General features: G+C 38.9%; 1 protein-coding gene across 1 annotated transcript in view; it reads left to right on the top strand.

Moving 5' to 3' along the window:
- The window catches only part of LOC122814195 (cytochrome P450 2J2), a 441,925-nt gene that overhangs the window by 126,989 nt on the left and 292,190 nt on the right, over positions 1 to 22,746 (top strand). The window contains exon 3 of the mRNA XM_044086801.1: positions 12,817 to 12,966. Coding sequence (XP_043942736.1) covers positions 12,817 to 12,966 — 150 coding nt within the window. The remainder of the gene's footprint in view (positions 1 to 12,816; positions 12,967 to 22,746) is intronic.

Below are 22,746 nucleotides of genomic sequence, written 5' to 3'. Positions count from 1 at the left end.
ATGTGAGAGATGCAACTATATAGCCAAACTGGAGGCTGAACTTTCTCAACTCAGGGCTGGCATGACCAGACAGGAGGAGATGGCAACCACACACACAACAATCCCAGTCCTACAAAGACCTACCACAACTGCAAACCAAACACATAAAAACACAAAGACATACTCGGAGGCTCTAATAAAAAACTTACCAAAACAACAGAGGCTCCCAAAGCAGACATCCAAAAATCCACCACCTCAAAACAAAACACATGCAACACATACTTCAATAAATCAGTGTGTCAACCAATCACAGCCCTTAAGGCCAAACACCTTGCCTGATACACTAGTAATAGGTGACTCTATAGTCAGACACACTGATGTCCCGCTGACCAGGCTGAACAAGGAGAAGGTGACTGTGAGCTGTCTATCAGGAGCTAGGATCCGCCACATAACACACGCACTCAAGTCACTCCAAAGCAAGTACAAATATGACTCCGTCATTGTCCATGCTGGTGTGAATGACCTGAGATGTACCTCCCTGGACTACATGAAAAGAGACATAGAGGAGCTCTATGATTATGTAGCCCAGGCTGGTATGACCCTGACCCTGAGCAGCATCTTGCCCTCACCAAGAATGATACCACAATACAAAGAGAAGATGATCAGCTTTAACAACTGGCTCAAGTACTGGTGTCATTCTAACAGGATCCAATGTCTGTCTGCCTGGGATGACATGTTGGACAAGCCACGCTGCTTCGCAAGGGATGGCTTACACCTGTCACCACTGGGCTTCCAGATATCGGCTAAGGCTCTTGCCACCCCCATAGTGCCTTTTTAGGCAAGGCTCAAAAGACAAACCCACCTCCTTAGAAAACAAAAATGGAAAAAAACTAAGGGTAATGCTGCTCAATGCCAGAAGTCTAAATCTCAAGATGCAGGCACTTGATGCACTCCTCAGCATGGAGAACATCGACGCCTGTGCAGTAACTGAAACCTGGTTCAAGGCTCCTGAGAGCACCCCAGCACTACCAGGCTATACCTCGTATCATGCTTTTCGGCCCCAAAACCCGGGCCGAACCACAAAGGGAGGGGGAGTGTCCATATTCATCAAGGACACCCACACCTCCAGGTTAGTAGCAACACATGAAGCATCAGAGACCATACAGGTGCAACTAACCATAGGCAAAACTGCTATACAACTGGTAGCATGTTACAGACCACCCTCCCAATCTCAAGAATCCCACTCAGTCTTCCTGAAGACATTGGAGGATATGAATGTATCACAAAATACCATCATACTGGGAGACTTCAACATGCTCCACACCGGAAGTATACCCCTCACTAGTGAGATCTGACCACAAACTAATCACCCTGGATATACATATCCCACCTCCACCCCCAGCACAAAAGACCACAGTGAAAAACTTATCAAAAGCAGACTTCACTCTTCTTAAGACTGAGATGGTATCCTTTAAGCCCACTGTGCGAGTGGATACCACATCCCACAATGCCAAATCCTTCATAAATCCTTTCTATGGACATCTCCAAGAATGCATGGATCATGCAATCCCAAACAAATCCAAGTCCCTCTCCACCAAAGGTAAGCGTCCTGTCTGGTGGACCTCAGCCATAAACAAATTGTATAACAAAGAAGGGAGCTACTGCGTCAGAGCAAAATCCCATGAAGGGAAGACATCTCTGATCAACATTAGCAGAAAACTATGTTCTCTCATAAAAACATCCAAGGCCAACTTTGAGAGAAAAATCGCTAAGGACACTAAAGATAACCACAAAGCCTTCTTCAGCTATGTTAGAAACCTGGGCAGAAACCCTCAGATATGCTCAGAGTTGGTTCAAAACAACAAAAAATACACTGAACCCACAGATATTGCCAACATTCTGGCTGACAGGTTCAGTGCAAATTTCTCCCCTCCTTCACCCCCAAAAGAAGAAATACTTATCCCAGCTGAATGTAATCTCCCTGTCATCTCAGAAGTCCAAGTAAGAACCGCCCTAAACAAAGCAAAAAACACAGCATCAATGGGACCTGACAGTATCCCGGGTTGCGTGTTACGTGATCTCCAAGAGGAGCTAAACCCACACATAAAAATGCTATTTAACCTTGGCCTTACTTTGGGATATGTACCTGAACACTGGTGTACAGCAACAGTGGTCCCACTCCACAAGGAGGGTGCCTCTACAGACCCTGGAAATTACCGCCCCATAAGCTTAACCAGCCTGGTCTGCAAAGCTATGGAAAGAATCATTATGGAACTCATAAACAGAGACATAGGGGACCTAAAGACACTTGACCCCACCCAGTTCAGCTTTGTAAAGGGCAGATCCTGCCTTTTAAACCTGGTTGACTTTTTTGAAACAGTCACTAGAGCCATTGATGAGGGCAAAGCAGTCCATACAGCATACCTGGACTTGGCTAAGGCCTTCGACACAATACCCCACTCAGGCATCATAGATAAGCTCAACAGCTTAAAAGTAAACCCTTATGTCACTAGATGGGTTGCAAACTGGCTAAAGGACAGAACCCATAAAGTTAAAATTGCTGGAGCAATGTCAGACTCAAAGCCAGTCACAAGTGGTGTCCCACAGGGATCTGTCCTGGGACCCCTCTTGTTCGGCATTTATTTCTCAGATGTTAAAGCAAACATGGGAGGGCTGTGGCTGACAAAGTTCACAGATGACTGCAAACTAGGCGCCATAGTCGATACACCAGCAGACACACACATCCTACAAAAAGGCCTCACAGAAACGGACAACTGGTGCCGGAGTCACGGCCTTAAACTAAATGCCAAAAATGTATAGTCATCCCATTTGGGAAAAACAAAGTACCCACAAATTATCACATAGACAGCAACCCACTGAGTACGGAAAAAGTAATCAGAGACCTAGGGACCCAAGTCAACAGCGACCTCTCATTTGACACCCACGTTGCCAAAGTGGTTAGAAAAACATTCTACCTTGCACACCTCATCATGAAGGGATTCACATCCAGATCCAAGGATGTCATTGTACCCCTATATTCCTCCCTCATCAGACCCATGATTGAGTACAATGCCCCATTTGGTATGTACCTCACCCGGCATTTGCAACAGCTGGAGAGACCACAAAAGTACCTCACCAAGAGGATCAAGGGTCTCCAACATATGTCTTATTCTGCCAGACTAAAGAAATTTCAGCTCCATTTAGTAGCATACCACCTGCTCAGAGCTGATCTCTGCCTGACGTACAAGGCCATGTCCAATCAGGATCTGATGGACATGCTCCACCTCAAAAAATCCAAATCCATCAGGACCACGAGAGCTAAACACTTAAACCTCGGCACAAGTATGAATAGGACATGTTGGAGGGATAGATTCATAACCCAGAGGCTTCCCATGCTTTGGAACAAGATCCCTGTTCGTATTAGGCAGAGCCCCTCACTGACTCTCTTCAAGAGAAATCTTGATGAGTGGATGGGAGATCGTAAGTTTATCCCAGGGGTCACATCTGTGTCACTGCTAGACAGGGGCACAGTAAACTAATTCTATTATATAAGGGGACCTTCATTGTGTCACTACTAGACAGAGGCACAGTATTCTAAATTTATTCTGTACATTTTTTGTACCATTTCATGGGGTGGCAAAAGCCACATCACTATGGCTAGGCTTACAAATGCCCCAGGGCAGATAGCCTAGTACTATACTATGAAACTATGAAACTATAAGTTAGATTTTATGGGCAGTCAGTTCACTTTGGTCATAGTCTGATCTTTATCCCTGTATGCCACAAACAGCCACATCATGTGTTCTTTTAAAAGTAAATGCTCCACATAAAAATGAAACAAAACAAAATGTTATAAGCAATGTTTATCTAGATATAACTTAGAATGTGCCATATAGTAGTGATGACATGGTTGCAGGATATAAGAAGAAGAGAACATTTCACACACTACCATATAAAACATTACTGAAACAATTATAGGTACCTGGAGTGGCATTTAGGGTGATCCATGCAGTAAATATGGGCTAGCCTATAAGATATAGTACGCTATAATAATTAATATACACATAGATGATAGGATTGCAACTATTACAATATAACAGTGGTCAGTGTTAGGAAGATTCTTTTTCAGTTTCTTTATAAGGACCTTGCGGTACACATCAAATATGAAGTCCGTCCTTGTACTGATAACACAAGGCTAAGCCACAATGATGATGTAGGGTAAGGTGTAAAAAGGCTTGACTTTGGAAAACTAGATGTTTAAAAACATTAAATTCAATGTAAAAGTACATCTGGGAAGCAGATCCCAGGAAAAGAAAATACATTTTTCTGGAGCAGAAATGAAAAGGGTAGGGAAAGGAGTTAAAAGCAATCTATTTGGATAACCTAAAGAAACGTAATCAGCGTGATAAAGGAGTCGGGAAGGTTGGTAACATACTGGGATGAACAGGAAGAAAAAGAACCAGCAGAATAAAGTTATCATCTCTCCTTATGCAGAGTACATAACCCCCTAGCCCCATGAGTATTTTCTTAGATCAGCACTCCGGAAAACATCTGATGTATAATCTCACAAACATAATGTATTTCAGAGAATGTTATACAAAGTTAACCCCTCCCACACCACCTTACTAATGTGTGCTAATCCTAACCCTAATCTTGCCCCTGCCTCAAACACAATCCTACATGTTACCTTAGAAAAACACTTTTTCTAACACTGTCACTATTCAGAAAAATTAAGTCTGATGTAGTACGTTTTTGGTTCAATGATCACAAAGGGAAACTGTTTTTGTGATCCGTTGTGTTTTTTGATTTTTTATGTTTGCACGAGTTAATTGTTCAAAATTCTGGCATAGATCAGCTATGTTTTAATGCATTTGCATTTTGATCAATCATAATCCAACTACATTGATGTGTGTGTGTGTGTGTGTGTGTGTGTGTGTGTGTGTGTGTGTGTGTGTGTGTGTGTGTGTGTGTGTGTGTGTACACACATCTATATATATATATATATATATATATATATATATATATATATATATATATATATATGCAGGTTTACTATCAAAACAGGGAACATCACAATGTAAACCAGTCAAAAATGCAGTTTAAATGTTCTATGTGCTGCATATTAATTAGCTGACATTGCAGAATCGAAATGCTGAACATTTCAAATTCGGCTGTTTTCAATGACAGCCAGGATATACTTACCTGCCACAACTTACCTGCTTGCTTTCCAGCAGTACAAACTAATGCAGTTCAGTACAGCACAATGATAGAATTCACATTTTTGCAGGGGGGGCAATCCCCACCTGCACCTCCCACACCTCCTGCAAACTATATATTCCAACTCTGAGATCGCACTACAGTGAGGAAAAGGATACCTTTCCCGATCTGCATTGTACCGTAATCTCTATTTGTAACATGAAACACATATCTGCAAATGCACAGTGTCTGTTCTCCCTATGTCTCTGTGGTGCTCCTCCCACCTCCAAAAATCATGCTGAGTGTTTCCATCTCCAAACTCACCAATGACTGTAGCTGTGGGCAGCAGCACAGACTCTACATGGTGCCCTACAGGGGGAAGAGTTGTACAGACCAACCACTTTGGGTATCTACTGTGGTACTACTACATGATGATAAAGAGGAGTCTGGGCATCCTATGTATTCAAGCTTCCAAGTTGGAAGGGCAGTCCAGCAAAGCCACTTGACTTGGAATCCAGAGTCTAGTACTCAGTAGAAGGACAGCCTAGAAATGGTGTGGAAATTGTGATGAGAGAGAGGCTTCAGAAGGCAGTGAGGGATATCATCAGAATTAGTGACAGACTCATGGTAATCAGACTCCATTGTAATGACAGGGCAGTATTCATAATCTCAACAAATGCCCCACAGCAGTGTTGTAATAGTGAGGAAAAGTTGCAGGACCTACTATATAAAGCAGGACAACATGAACTGGTGTTGATAAAAGGTGACTTGAATGCACATATTGGGACAGACAGAACAGGATATGATGACTGCCTGAGTCCACATGGGTGGGCTAACAGGAATAAAGAAGGAGAGGCCATTCTAGACTTCACAAGACCACATACAAGACTGGCCAACATGCAACTCACACAGACTTTCTCCAAGTGAGGAAAGGGCACTGCGGTAGAATCAGTAATTGCAAAGTCATCCCCAGTGAAACAGTTAGCCCACAACATAAACCACTGGTTTTCACATTCAGCTGCAAGCAGTGGTCAGAGAAGGCTCTAAGCTTAACAGAGACCAGGTTGAAGACCTGGAAGTTAACTGGAGAGAGAGTACAACAGTTCAAGGAATTACTCAGGGCTCTGGTACACCAAGAAGAGGAGGAAATAGGTGGAGATGAAGATGAATGGCAATGCCTCAAAACGGCATATGTGAGGACTACAGAACTGATATGTGGCTGAGCCAGGAATAGAAATAAGGTACATAAGGAAAGCTGGTGGTGGAATGCAGAAGTCCAGGAACTCATCAAAAGAAAGAAAGAGTGCAGGAAAAGGTGTGACATAGGAAAGACCAACCAGGCTAGAAAGGAATACTGACTGGTTAACAAAGAAGCTAAGAAAGGAGTTGGAATAGCACAGAACAGGACATTGGATGCACTCTATCAGCTTCTGGTAAGTGACTCAGTAGGTGACACAAAGAAATTATATCAGGTTGCAAGGCAAAGACAAAAAGATAAAGAAGATAGTCAGACACCCTTCATAAAGAATGCCAGCAACAACCCACTCACCAGTCTATGGGACATCAAAGGCAGATAAAAGGAATATTTCCAGCAGCTTCTGAATGAAGAAAACCCCTCAAGCTGTACTGCCCCAAAAACAGCCTACGATGAGAGAAGAAGAGGAGCCCACCCTAGAAGAAGTAAAAACAGCACTAAGGAAGATGAAGTCAGGGAAAGCAGCAGGCTCAGATGAGGTCACAGCAGATATGATAAAAATGCTGGGTGAGGTAGGGGAGAAATGGCTCCTGAGGGTATTAATAGCAGTGTGGAGAGAAAGGTGTATCCCAGATGACTGGAGAATAAGCATACTAGTGCCAGTGCTCAAAAACAAAATGGACATTTACAACTGTGGGCCATACAGAGGTATCAAACTCTTGTCACGTTGCATGAAAGTTCTGGAAAGGATGATTGAGAAACAGATATGCAGAACAGTAGAATGTAAGATGGGAGATGAACAGTTCGGATTCAGATCAGGTTGCAGCATAACTGACTCAATGTTTACATTGAAACAGATAGTTGAGAAGAAGCTTGAAATGAGGATGGAGCCCAACTGGGCAGTCTTCTACGTGGAGAAAGCAGACAACAAGATCTGAAGAAAGCTGATTTAGGCAGTACTGCAGTGGTTTGAATTCTCAGAAACATTGTGAGAATTAGTGCAGGCTAAATACCAGAACCCACTTACTCAAGTACGAACAGCATTCGGTTTCAAAGAGGAGTTCTCAGTGGGAGTGGATGTGCACCATTGTTCAGCTCTGAGGCCACTGCTGTTCATACTGGTGATGGACTACTTTAGCAAACAGGTTGGAGGAGTCAGATCAACAAAGTTGCTCTATGCAGACAATGTGGCATTACAGGCAGGCTCTGAGCAAGAACATCAGCAAAGAATAGGGGAATGGAATGCAAAACTGAAGGCACATAGGATGGGATGAAACTAAGCACAGATAAAACAGTTGAAATGGCAGCAAGTTGTGAAAATCTGAAGTTGAGAACTGAGACAGAAGGGAAGATAATGGAACAGGTAAATAGCTTCAAGTATCTGGGAGGGGTGGTTGAGGAGAAGTGAAGTCTGAATGAAGAGGTCAAAGCTAGAATCAGTGGGGCTACAACTAATTGGCATAGAGTGTCAGGTGTTGTCTATGAGAGAAGAATGTCAAAGAATCTGAAAAGCAAGGTGTACAAGACAGTGGTGTGACGAGTACTACTGTATGGTACAGAAACCTGAGCAGTAAAGGCAGAGCAGATGAGGAAGCTAGAGGTGATGGAAATGAAGTGCCTGAGAAGGGTGGTATGATGCACACTGTGGGACAGACAAGGAAATGAGGACATGAGAGCACAAGCCAAAGTAGCTCCAATTGCAGAAGTGATCAAAGTGAACAGATGATGGTGGTTCTGAGATGTGCAGAAAAGCAGAAGACGATCTGGTGAAAAGGATTTTGGGGCAGGCAGGAAGAAGGTAAGAGGAGATCAAGACATCCAGCAAAGAGATGGATGGATTGTGTAAAAGAAGATCTGCAATAGTCAAGCATGAGTGTCGAAGAAGTCAGGAGTGTGGCATTGAATCAAGAGAGATGGTGACAGTTAACATGATACCCTGACCCCATGTAAAAAATGGGAAAAAGGGGGCTGATGATGATGACTGTGTTAGTGAGAAAGCATTGCAATCATCAATGTTGTTTCCATAGCACAGACTCCATCAGACCAGTGCACATATCCCACCAGATTTAACAATACCCCACCACACTACTGCGCACACTCTACCAGACTATAGCACATACCCACACATGCACCAGCAAACAACAGTACATATCTTACCAGACTGTAACATATACCCTACCATATCACAGCACTTACCCATCAGACTATAGCATATACCCCACAAAACCATAGCATATATCCTACTAGAGTATATTTGTTCATTCGCTCAGAGCTAAGCAAAACTAACCAAACACTATACAGATTGACAGTTCATCACCTGCTGTGATTACTTACCAGCATAGAAACATTTAGGATAAGTACTTCTGCATTTTTTACCGAGTTACAGAAATAACTGCACTTATTTTTGGCATGTATTGTGATCTGAATCAGAACTGCTTTGGTTAAACTCTAATGGGAGTAGAAGAAGATCTTAGCCATTTCCTGGTCCCTGAATACTAGTAGCCCATTGAATTTTGCAGTTTTGCTATTGACCAGTGGGCTCAGTTGAATTTTTATATTTCTGTGCTATAGTAACTTGCTCACATTTAAGTGGTCTTGTGCTCATTCACTCAGAGATCAACAATGCTAAGCAACCAAGCTACAGATATAAACTGTTCTACACCTGATTTGACTTACTACCAACCTAGAAACACCTAGGATAAGTGTAAAATGTTATCACTAAAATATTAGCAGTGAGCTAGGCTGACAGACAGACACCGTACTACTGTATCCATTAATATTTATTTGCATTAGTACAAATTCTTGCCAAACAGTTAATACTGTCAGAGTTATTTCAATTCTATTATAACATGGCTAGACACAAACAACTATGGACCGATGAACACTCAGTCCAAAAACGTCACTAAAGAGTGAAACATACTGTTCAGTTTATATACTCTTTTAGATGTCAACCAATGTTATTTTTAATGTCCTTGTGACTTGTTCTTCTGGTTTGCATGATTTATGTCTTTCTTTGGTTCTGTATCTGAAGACTTCACAAAAAGTCTCTCCACGTCATCTTTGCGTAAAGTCCCTGTTAATGCAAAGTTTCTGTTTGAGATGTCAATGTAACTTCCTTTTTTCTATAACAGGATGCCATAAGCCCACAGCTATATGTTATTAATATCTAAGGTGAACATTTACAGGAAATCTTTTTTCACTTAACTGTTCTTGCAAAGCAAGCCATATTATTTTGAAAACTGCTGTTTTTCTTTACTGCACACACAGTATAATTTTGGGGAAAGCATTTTAATTTATGCAATCTCTATCAATAAGTACTTCTGCACTTCTTAATGAGTTACTGAAATAGCTCTGCACTTATTTTTGACATTTATTGTGACCTGAGCCAGAACTGCTTTGATTAAACTCTAGTAGGAGTAAAAGAAAAAACGAAACTATTCCTAGGCATCTGATTGGTCATAGAAATATTGAATTGTGCTGTTTCACTATTTGGCCAGTGGGCTCAGTTACATTTCTTTTTGCATTTCGTGCTATTATAAATTCCTTGCATTTGTACAGTGCTGCTTATCATGTCACAATTACCCATGCACTGTACATATCCAGGTATTTAGAACCTTAACTTTCTCTATATAACCTACTCCAGAAATTCCTGCTGCACTCACGTCAGTAGTTACAGGAAGAGCCCTTTGTTTTGAGCAAAGTGGCTCTTTCCTCTTTGTGTGCTGATTTATATTGTTCATTTCTAGACAGATAGTACTCAAGTCAAGCACCTCCTAATCTCTTAAGCACTACTCCCCCTTCAGCCCACATTAGTAAACATATGGAACTATAGATCTGTACTTTCTAGCTGTCTCTGTAGTCATCTTGGTTGAAGTGAACATCATGACTGTACAAAGCAATTGTCTCATGTTTACTGACAGTATCTACTACTACTTGTGTATATTGGCTAAAACCTTGTCTAACCCACAGTGTCTTTTTAGGCAAAATATAAGAAATATTTAAATTAAGTCTTCGAAATTTTCCAACATAACTAAAAATCAGGACAACATTAAGGTATTGCTACTTAATGCTAACACAACACTCCACACACTTCAAGCACTGTTTACCCTGTAAAACATAAACATATGCATCATCTCAGAGACCTGGTTCTAGACCATTAAAAGCACTCCATCAGTAGAGGGCTTCAATTCCAAATTACTCGTAGAGGCCTACCACATTAGATGTAGACACTAAAACTGTACTAATAGGAAATGACATCACATACTCAAACCAAGACAATATAGCCAAAAGGACAAATTCAGCTCCAGTGTTAATCTCCCCTTCAATATTCTCAGATCAAATACCCACATCTATCTGCTCTCTCAAGATCAGATTCTCAAGGCACTAACTAAGGCCAAGAACACTACATCTGGGGAATCGGAGAACATACCATGACATCTGCTGGTTAGACTGGAGCATGAATCATCAGACTCCCTACAGAGGTTATTCACAATTATCATCAAAACATGCTTTGTGCCAAATGAATGGAGGATAGTAACATTCATTTTCTTACACAAACATGGGACTACAACAGATCTTGGAGATTACAGATCCATAGGCTTGATCAGCTTCATCTGTAAGACTATGGAAAGGATCATTATGGAACTAATAAATAGGGCTATAGGTGATCTACAGATGACTATCAACCCAACCCAGTGTGGCTTCATCAAGGGAAGGTGCTGTCTTCTTAATTTGGCTGACTTCTTAGAAAAGTCAACAAGACAATAGATGAGAGGAATCCTCTGCCTATCTGGACCTTGCAAAGGCATTCAACACTACCCCATACTCACTCAGATATCATAGTTAAAACTCTGCCAGTTAACTGTTAACATCTGTGGAATTCACTGGCTAGCAAACCAGATCACAAATAGAACACAAAAAGTAAGGATGGGTGACTCTGCCTTCACCAAAAGCCCCATCACTAGTGGAGTTCATCAGGGTTGACTTCTTGGGCTACTTCTTTTTGGCAATTACTTCTCAGATGTCAAAGCTAATGGAAAAAAAAAGCTTTGTCTGACCAAGTATGTAAATGATTGCAAACTTGGTGCCATAATAAACTTCCCTGAGGATACTAGGATCCTATAAGTGGGCCTGTTCCAAAAAAAATAGTTGGTGGGAAAACCATGGACTGAAACTAAATGTCAAGAAATGTACACTCATATACTTTGGCAAGGATTACTGCCTTTGTAACAATCATATTAACCACACACCTCTGAAAAATGAACATGTAGTTAGAGGCATGGATACCTATGGTGACAATGAACTGTCCTTTGATAAGAAAATATCCACTATTGCAAAGAAGTACTTTTTCATTGCACAGCTAGCACTCAGGCTGAGCAAGGAGTACAATGCCTCTTTTGATATGTGTCTGTCCAATCACTTGTCACTGCTAGAATGATCCCAATACTTCCTCACTAACAACAACAACAAAAGAAAAAATCAAGGACCTAAATCATAAAAACTACACAGAGCACGTCAAAGCTTTATCTCTCTACTTGTTGGTATCTTACAAACTGCTGAGAGGTGACCTCTGTCTTACGTACACAGCCTCAGCAGACCCTGTTCTGTTTGATGTACTACACATTTGGAAGTCCAGTGGTATCAGAAACACCCACTCAAGGAATTTTAACCTTTTTTTTTCAGGATGAACAGAAAATGCTGGGTGGTTAGGTATGTATCACTTCTATGGAACCATCTTCTCCTCCACATAAAGCAGAGTACTTCTTGTATGCCATTCAGACGTAACTTGGACAGATGGATAAGTAACCCCAAATTCACCCCTTGTTTAGCACCATATGGCCTCAGTTGATAATGGAAACGTAATTAATCCCAACATATACTTAGCCTGTCTTTGGAAATTCATATTACAAAATATTATAAGGGCTAATAATTACTATGGAAAAGCACAGATAGACTTAAAGATTCTCACAGACGGATAGCCTAGTAAGTACCTATGAACCTATTAACTGTAGCACATAGCTCACCAGATTATAGCACGTACCTCACCAGACTATAGCACACAGTTAATCAGACAATAGTACATACCACACCACACACAATAGCACATACCTCATCAGACCATAACAGATGTACCATCTGACTATAGTTAACAGAAGTTTTCAAATCAAAGAGATAGATTACCAATGTTACAAAAGTAACTGACTAGAAATTCTACCAATGAACCTGATAGCAGAATAGCTTGCATAATTTACATGGGTTATAAAAGACAGTATTACTGAAGTCACATTCCTAAATATCTTAGGTAGTAAATACACGGTACTTTTCATAACTCCCCCCCCAAGTGACTGATATAGAATACCAGTAATACCGAACTCTAATTATCTGCATGATTGCTGGCTTGTTTTTATCTCACAGTATTATTAATATCAGACATTCTTACTCCTAAGGGCTATTGCACTCCAGCGGGACTCTTTGGAAACAACAAAGAAGATTTGCTTTAACAACACTGAAAAACTTTGGTTTAGGAAAAAAGAGTTTAGAAGAGAGGATCTTGGAAGAAATCAAGCATCTCCATGTTGTGGCTGAAAAGGAGAAAGGTAAGCTGACTAACCTTTGTGGTTCAAACGCAAATAACATGCTTCTAAATTCTAGCTATTAAAGCATACAGTTGTTAGCAGCAGGTCTGCATTTCTTCCACAAAATGTAAAATAGATTTGATAGTGATAGAAAGTATTTTTCAGTTCATACATTAGAAAGCATTGTTATGTATGTGATCATTGAACAAATATGTATTTATGCATTTAATTGAGCATTCATAATTTTGATAATGTTCAGTATTTTTACTGAAGCTTTTCAACAACCTTTGTTTTTGACAACATCTTATGAACAAATAACCAAAATCATTGGCAGCCCATGGTCTATGCACCAGAAACAACACAAATCTATGATTCAGATAGGAAGTTTGTTTATATTACCTCCATGTTGCACAGTAGATTAACTTGTACTTCACTCTAAGGTAAGTTCAGAATGACACCCATGCTAACAGCATACTGAACACACTATGCAAGCTGAGGTTTAGGGGTTGTTAAGGCAGGATGCATGTCAGAGCAACCTATACACACCTAACAATGATACATATGCACTGTCTGGGTGAAGAGGCGTGTAGAATGGCAAACTCCATAGCCATCTGGATAGACTACAGTGATGTACAGCCATGAATACCAGTTCATCTCCATACCTCAGCTAAAGGCCACTCAGCAGATGCTGTAACATCTGGACTTTTTCGTGCTACATAGACCTATACAAGTACTTTAACAAAGATACACAGAAGCTAGTCTGGATGTGTCCACATTTACAACCATAAGCTGCTGAAACAGGATGACAACCAAAATGCAAGTTAGCCTTATGGGTACTGCTATTATATAGTTTTTAGTTTCAAAGTTTCAGAACACTAGTTCTGTATCCAATGCCATTAGAAAGAAGTGCATAAATTCTAATGATAATGTAAATACAGAGTTCCAGAAATTCTAGTATAATCAGGTTGCCCGTTCCACAATCTTGCTAATCTAATGGGAAAAACTACCCGCATCTATTGCTACAGTAAGTAGGAATGACAAAAGTTGGTCCATATCTCCTATTTTCTTTAGAAGTATAAATTTCACAATCAAATAACCTCATCATGAATTGCATGAACAATTTTTAACAAACCTCCTATCTTTAATGTATAGAAGGCAATGAAGGGTCCTTAACTCTTCTAGAATACTCCAAATAAATTACATCAATGATACAATTTTTGGGGAAAAACTATGATCTCATTTTAAATATATTAGGCTCAGAATAAAAATAGGATATACTATACTCAAGAAAAGGCCATACCTTAGATGCATACAAAGGTTCTAGGACTTTGTCATTCCGAGATAAAATAACCCCAAAAAACACTGATGAATAACATTACTTTTGACTGAGTAGGTTACATTAGATGAAAAGTCCAAATGTGAACATACAATAATTCCCAAATTCTTATACGTATCAGTTAGTTTTAAAGGGTGATCATACAGTGAGAAAGTGTTTAAAATATTACTTTTACAATTATATATAACTGCAGTTAAAGTGATAATCAGTACTTTATATATTACACCCCTCTCCTTAAGTTATATTATATGCACAACTATTAAATATACTGACCATATTCTGGTAGGATTATCATATGGAATACAATTCACACAGTAAATCATATCTATAGTTATGTATGACACTGAAAAACATTTAAGCTTTTATTTTATGGACACTGTATATAGAAGCTGAACTTATCAGTCCTTGTTAGAACAACAGTTAGCATAGTTTTCCTGTGTCTAGTTATGTTGATTTGTCACTCAAACCTAGTAGTTGTACTCTCAAAACTGGTCATAAGTGGTAATACAGACACATCATATAATACAAAGTCATTATCACGAGGGTTAAGAGAGTTGCAAGCAAGTGTAATATTATATTCATGTAAATCAGGAACTCTTATCTATCAGGTGCTTGCATCCGCCCCTGGTATAGCTTCATCATGTCAGGTAGTCAGTTATTTTTACAAGCATCTTCCCTTAACATCACATCAGATGTCCTTCCTTGGTCTCAGCTATGTTGGATCACAATATATCTGCAGGTTTGATGACAACAGCTTCTTGTTACTTGGAACGTTTGTCATTCTCCTAGAAATAAATGTTGACAATATTATGGCTTTATTGTCATAGTAACATTTCTGATTTTATGGTCTGTTTACCAAGATGATCTGATGTTTGTTATATCCTTCTGTTGTAACAGTACTTGAAAAGTAGTTAACTTTGTCCTTAGTTTTCTTCCACATGACAGTTGAAAATGTGATAACACAAAAGGCTGTAGTGGAATGTTTCTGTATTTACTCAGCTGAAATACTGATAACACAAAATGCAATAGTGGAATGTTTCTGTATTTCCACAAAGCCAAACAGCAATCTTCCTTTGGGCTGGCACCATATTTTCTCATAATGTTTTGGAAAGTCTATATTACTCCCTCCATCTAACCATTTGATCGTGGGTACATTGAATTATTGTGAAATGCTTGAATTCCTATAATAAGTTATGACATTTCTGACTTGCAAACTTTGGATCATCATCAGAATGATGCATATCTGGGATCCCATTTGATGAATTACCATATATTATTCCTGACCTCAAGATACTTTAAGTAACAGTAAACCAAGATTATATAACAGCAGTCCTTCATTTGCTCCATGGGCTGTATGGTATTTCACTGTGGAAGCACTTCTACTTTTGCATTGCTTTTATTATACATATTACAAGTTTTAAAAGTCTAATACTTTCTCACCATTATTTTGATGAGGTATAGCACTCCAGGATATGATGTCTTGTTCTCTCCTTTGAAATTTACTATTTAGATGTGCTTCATATATTATTTCTAGAATTGTGTTACCCAGCTGACTGATTACTATTATTCTGTTTGATTTCAAAAGATTTTTGTGAAAAATTGATTTCATTGTGGAATATACCATTCAGCTGGATGACAAATGGAATAGATTTCTTCCCATCTGACCATAATGGCTGTATAATGTTTCTTAGCATTTGTAATTGCCTCTCTCTAATATAAATTGTATAAGAAACTAAACTGTAAAATCTAGCCTCAAGGCCTTTTGCTTTCTTTCTCACCTAAACAAAGCAATAATTGCTTGTATTCTTGTATATATGTTACCTGTTGTTTGTAATGCAAAGTTTCCTTTGCTTTTACCTGTTGTTTGAAATGCAAAGTTCCTTTATGTATGCTACCTGCTGTTTGTAATGCAAAATTTCTTTATTACTATTCATGTAACTAAACTATGTATTGTGGAGCTTTTCTCCCCGGGCCTCCACTGAAAACGGGCTCCCTGAGCCCAGTGGACCTCCCCGGTCATCAAACTGAAGTAAATAAATACATAAATAAATAAATAAATAATTCAATGTTCAGTACACTCAACAAATCCGTGCAAACTTTCATCAGACATTTGTAGTTAGGGTGAATATACATCATTTCTAAGTCAAAATCTAATAGCTCCTCTTTACATTTTTTTAGGTAAACTCCGCTTAGTGCAGAGTTGTAAATAGGGTGGGCAATAGGGGCAAATGCCCTCAGTGCAAGCTGTTATTGGGTATGACCGGAAGGTGCCAGTAGTGCTGGACTGTAGTATGTGCATTTATGAAACCATGATAGTTTTGGCAGCTTTATAAATGAATGTCTATACAGCTTAACATGAGATGAGAAGTGAGTGTGTATAACTGTTGCATGCTGTTTACATCAGTTTTAGCAAGCATCTTGGTACAGCTGCAGGACTTTATTTTTTCCTTCAGAGTTTTTTTTTTTCCTTCTTAACTCTTAACTCAGCTTTGAAATGTGGGAGGCACCATTTTGGGGATCTGCTCAGGGTGCCTGATGAGTTATCTATAGTTCTGGCTGAGTGCATCGGAAATATGCTTCTCTCTGACATTTTTATATGCAATGTTCATGTCAGATCTATGTACAGATGATGGCATTCGCTGTAGCCATAGTGATATTTCATGCACAGGCTTATAAAATACATTGTAACATTTTGTGGTCAGTTGCAACATTAGCATTTTTATCATAGATGTATTCATATAATTTATTGCATCCATAAACAATAGCCATAGAACTTTCCCTGTGGCACCATATCTCATCTAGGAGTCAGTGACTGCACCGAAACTGTAACAATAAGTTGACCTTGTAGCAATAATACTGCTACAGTATCTGACAGAAAAGTTAGCAACACAACAGGTTCTTCAAGCATAGCAGCAAAGATTGAGAGGGGACACAGTTACACGTTTCTGTAAGAATGAAAAATGTTTTTTTCTAGTGCTAGTTCCTACATTACTTATGAGTGTGGATAAGTTTGGCATGATGCCTGAAAACCTGAACATTATTTATCTGATGTGTCACACTCAAGTGGTTATTTTGTCTTAGCTGAACAAGCAACTTTTGTCAATCACATGTCATGCTGTTCCTTGAATTCACCCCAAATTTACAGACGCTTTATCCTTTGAGCAAAAGCTCTCTCTAAAAAATAAAAAAATAAAAGCTTAAGTACTGAAGAAATACTGGACGGCATTGTTAGCAACGAGTATCTCCTTGGTAGATTTTTAAATGTGCATAATTTTAAACCGGGCCAAGTTTAATTTGTTGGGAACTCTGGTTGGCATGACGCACCAAAAAAGTAGCTTTTACTTATTGTGCAAATAATTTTCACAACCGTCTTTAGTGGGTAGTGTTCTCTCAGAGCTCTCAGTTTATTTAAGTTTTGTGGATCAGTGAATATTCACATCTTGGCTATTTTTTTCTCTGTCACCATACTGATTGCTGATAGAAAAGGCTCAGTTTGCCTTGCAATCGCACTATTTACTTCATTTGTTTCACTTGTTTCTCAATTTTCAGTTTCAGTGCAACATAAACTCTTACTGGTTCATGAATAACTGTTGAATTTTTTAAACTTATTTTATATTGTGCAGTCTATGCATACATAACTGCTGAAATGTTCTTAATCTAGAATACAGCCAAGGCCTGTGAATAAATCAACATACTGTTCAAAAATATCAAATGTGATAGGACTTCACATTTATGCATGCATCAGTCTTTTCAAATGTCTCTACTGTATTTGTCTTTATAGCATTAGTGGATTGTGTCTACTTCACAAACATGAGCTACTGCTTCACAAATCTCTGAATTACTTCCACCATGAAAGTGCAAGTTGGCTGCTTCACAAACAGGCAGATTATGCTCTGCTGAAATTTGTAACTGCCTGCATTCACAAAACTGTGAATATGTAACTGTGTGCATACTGCCATCTAGTGAACCAAGACTGCAGTTGCACACTGTAACAATAATGAATGAATGATTTCATTAATTACTTTTTTAATCACAGTTGGCTGTTAACAACCCATGCTGCCCGAAATACGTATTTGTTGTCACATAACTTGAAGCAAAAGGTTGTAAATTTTATTTTATAAACACAGCATTGCTCCTTTTGGCTCGGTGGTATTAGTTTATTAACAGAGTATGTCAATAACATAGCTTTTGAGTCTCTTTCAGTGTCTTCAAAGCCCATGTCTTTGAATTCACTCTCATTTAGTATGTTATTTTCTACACTTGTATCATGTTTAAAAATTAAATATTTTAACATGAAAATACAGTTATTCATGTGTTCGTAGTTTCATTGGTTATTTACTAGATAACTGATCTGACAGGATCATTTGTAGCCTAGTCAAAGCAGTACCCTACATCTTATCCCATTCCATTAGGAAAGTATTTCAGCCCTTTGCAGTAAACCAACATTCACTGTATACAACTCATCAACATTTACAAATAGTTTCCAACACCCCCGTGCTCAGATTTATGGGATTCAGCAAATGAACAGTCCCTGTCTTATTTGCATCAACAACTTCCAGAACTTTGCTCTTTCCCTGTTTCCTCCATCAGAGCAGTTAGGATCACTCTGTAAAGTCAAATCCATTCTTATTGATCAAGCATACATTATTATTATACAAACCTTACTGTTACCTATCCTCCTTTACACATTCTCAGTTTTCTTATCAACTTACTGTCTTGTCAGATAATAAAATTAGGACAAAGATTTTTGCAACAAATCTTAACAAATCTCCCCACTGTCTATCATTAACAAACAGGATCAGCTAGAGCTAGCTAATGTTCTCTTATTTTCCCACCTTAAAATACAATATAGCATTTTGTGCAAGCCAGAAAAAATCCTCCTCATCAGGAATATAATACAACCACATAACCATCATGGGGATTCACTATACTCTGGATATGTTCTAAAGCAATGGAAATCAATATGCACTACATGTAGAAGCCTACACATCTTGTGCAGTTTAAAGCTGGGCTACATGAATACCTGAAACTCAATGAATCTGCCAGCGTACATATACATGTTTGTTTGTGTCTTTCGGCTTTTCCCGGTTAGGGGTCGCCACAGTGGAACTCCGGTCCGCTAATGATTGGCAGTGGATTTTTATGTGCCGAGTTGCCAGCCCTGACACACAGCCTTCAACGAAGGTACGCCCATTCATGCATGTCAACATGCAGAAGACGCTCTAGCTGAGAATCGAACTGGACAGTGTTTTACTGTGAAGTGACAGCGCTACCGCAGCACCACCACTGCAGTAGCATACATATACATGTATACACACATATATCTATATGGGAGTAGAACCTGCCATCCCCATGTCTTCTGATCAACAAGCGACAGAGCTGGTATAGCTGATCGAATATCAACCAATCAAAGTGTACCAGTTTTGTCAGTGAGAAAGTGCACTACTGTGGGGATCAGGAAATAAGCCCTTTCCCCAGTGTAGTGCAATTTCAGGGTCGATATATATAATGAGGAGAGGTGATGAGGTTCAGGGAGGCTTAGTCCCATGCAGAAAACATTGTGTTTTTTTAATCCTTTTTGGATCAGTGTTTAGTGTTTTGATGATTAGGTGTCACATGGTTAGGCTTATATATATATATATATATATATATATATATATATATATATATATATATATATATACTTTGGTTGATATTTGTTTAATTTACCTAATTTGGTAGATTAAACAGATGGTTGACAGATCAACAGTCCCCAGGTAGGGGAATATACCCTTTTCCGTGGGGATTGTGCAATCTCAGTGTTAAAATATATGAATAGCAAGGGGTGCAGGGGCACAGCCCCCCCCCCTCACATGGGGGTGCAGAAAGGACTTGCTTCCCTGCAAAAAATGCTGCTTTCTTTGTATTTTTTGTTTTTCTTTTAGGTTTTGCATGCACTGAGAATTCATTCTCGGTGCATGCATAGAAGTATTTAGATTGACATTATGTGGATTTAAATAGATCCATATGTATGTATATATATGTCTGTAGAAATTCAGTATCTCGAGGCTATAAAGTCGAAACCTAACAAGAACGAGAACTCAGAAGCGTGAAATTCAAAATCTCGCATACTGGAGATTTTGAATTAGCACTTCTGCTGTCCGCAAACACACATCCCCCCCCCCCACACACACACACACACACAAATAAGCTCTGTACTACATAAAAACAGGGAAGCAAGCCCCCCTGCACCCCACACCCCCCTACTTAAACATTCTAACTCTGAGATCGCACTACATACAAAAACACACAAAACACCACCACACAAGCTACATTCTCCTCGCACACACACATCACAGCAACGAACACACTAACACACACTACAGCCCCTACTCAAAACCCTTAACACATCATCACTTACCTGAATCCATAACCACAGCGAAACACCAGATGTGCTAATTCAAAACCTTCGGTATGCAAGGTTTTGAATTTCGCTCTTCTGAGGTTTCGGTCTTTTCAGGATTCACTTTATGGGCTCAAATACTGAATTTCGATATTTCAGTATTTCAAGCTTCTAAAGTGAATCCATATATATATATGTGTGTGTGTGTGTGTGTGTGTGTGTGTGTGTGTGTGTGTGTGTGTGTGTGTGTGTGTGTGTGTGTGTGTGTGTATACATACATGCATTTTCAATTGTATTGTCTTTTTTGTGTACAGCATTTAACTAAGTTATAATGTGTGCCTAGAAAATTAAGTATTAATGAAGTGGATATTCTTTATAACCACTAAACTGTAACCGAATCTGATATCAATTTGCATTTTATATTGTTGCTATAGTTAAATGTTTCCAATTACTAGTTGACTCCTTTATCTCAAACTTCTTACATGTAAATGAAGAGCTTACTTCCTTCAAGTAATTTGCACTTATAACTTTTCTCAGTTTTAATGCTTTACAGTATTGTATGATTATATTAATGTTTAAAGCTATTTCTTAGTTTGGAGCTTGTCGTTGAAGGCCTCCACTGAACAAGTGTCATGCCAAGTCAGAATCTGCAAGTAAACAAAAGCAAATGAATGAACACAAAAACAGATTTCAAGTTAATTGTTTAATAGCAGCAATTTCAGCATGTTTTATTTACTGCTGGATATGACTTGCCCTCATCCAGGTAAACACATCTCGAACAACATGGCCTCTGGTCAACGGAACATTTTTTATTCTTTAATTTCATTATTGTGATTATGCAGCTGCTGCTTTATACCATAACATTGTGTCTATCCAGATTTATGTAATATTGTGCCCCGACAGACTCTTAAAGCTTATGTTTAGTAGAGTTTTGCTTCCTTTTAATCTTACTCATACCAGGATACTGTGTAACTCCTTCATTTGAATACTTGTTTATTCTGCTGCTTTACATGTTTGTTCAAAGTTTCTCAGGTATTAACTGACAAAAGTCTGCTTTTCACTTTGTTATTCTTTATTCTTCAGACAATTCTATCTCTCAGCAATGAGTCATACAGCTCTCCAAAGCTGACAGGGTGTATTCAGAAACATTTGATGTATATCATTAAGAGGAATAGAGTGGTGAGTAGTGATGAGCATGGAAGGGTCATTTAGGGACACGTAGTATGACCTTACTACAGAAGAAACAGTGCAGTCTAAATGTTATGCCATTGACTGCATAATTACATGCATATGAGTGCCTACATGCAAATGAGACCAAAAGACATAAGTAACTTGGATTTCAACCTTATTCTTAATGTTGTGAAGGTGATAGACCTACAGCTTTCAAATATGTATTTCTGCAGTGTAACAATGCAATATGAATCTCCATGTGATGTATCACATTTTTTCATCAATTTTTGTTTCACTAAAGATCTACCATAGTATGAATGATAAATCCAGAAATGTACACTTGGCAAGTCAAATGTATAACTTCTGAAATGATTATTAAATTTGTCAGCTCCACTGCAGATCATATTTACAAAAGATGTTTTTTTTTTAAACTGTTATGGGAATTTTCAATTTTACCTATGGTTGTACAGCTGTGGAGTTAGTATTGTGTAAGTAAGGGGTGTGGAGGTCTAAATGAGGGATACATGGAGACTTGTCCACCACAAAAAATGCTTTTTATACTTCTTTCACATGTAGTTTTGACAAGTGCAGTGTCTGGAGAGTTTGAGTCATCCATTTCTGTCAAAAACTCTAAGAGCAGACACTGCAAAAATGGGAGGAACATGAGAGAAACAGGCATTTTAAATTGTAGGAGGAATTAACAGAAGGTAGTATTAGGGATTCAGTTAATGTATCCTGGTTATCCCATATTGCTGTAAGACAAATGGGCCACATACACAATGCTCCATCTAGTAGTAACCTAAGTGTTGGAGGCATCAGCTATAGTTATTATTAAATATAACAGATTTGGCAGTTAGACATTTTGGTGGAGGTTTTAGATTAATGTGTGTACTTGGAAACTGACTAAAGGTAT

Source organism: Protopterus annectens, chromosome 10.part0, assembly GCF_019279795.1.
Source record: "Protopterus annectens isolate FY-2018-M chromosome 10.part0, PAN1.0, whole genome shotgun sequence".
NCBI classification, from domain to species: Eukaryota; Metazoa; Chordata; order Ceratodontiformes; family Protopteridae; genus Protopterus; species Protopterus annectens.
This window is presented reverse-complemented; position numbering and strand designations above follow the sequence as displayed.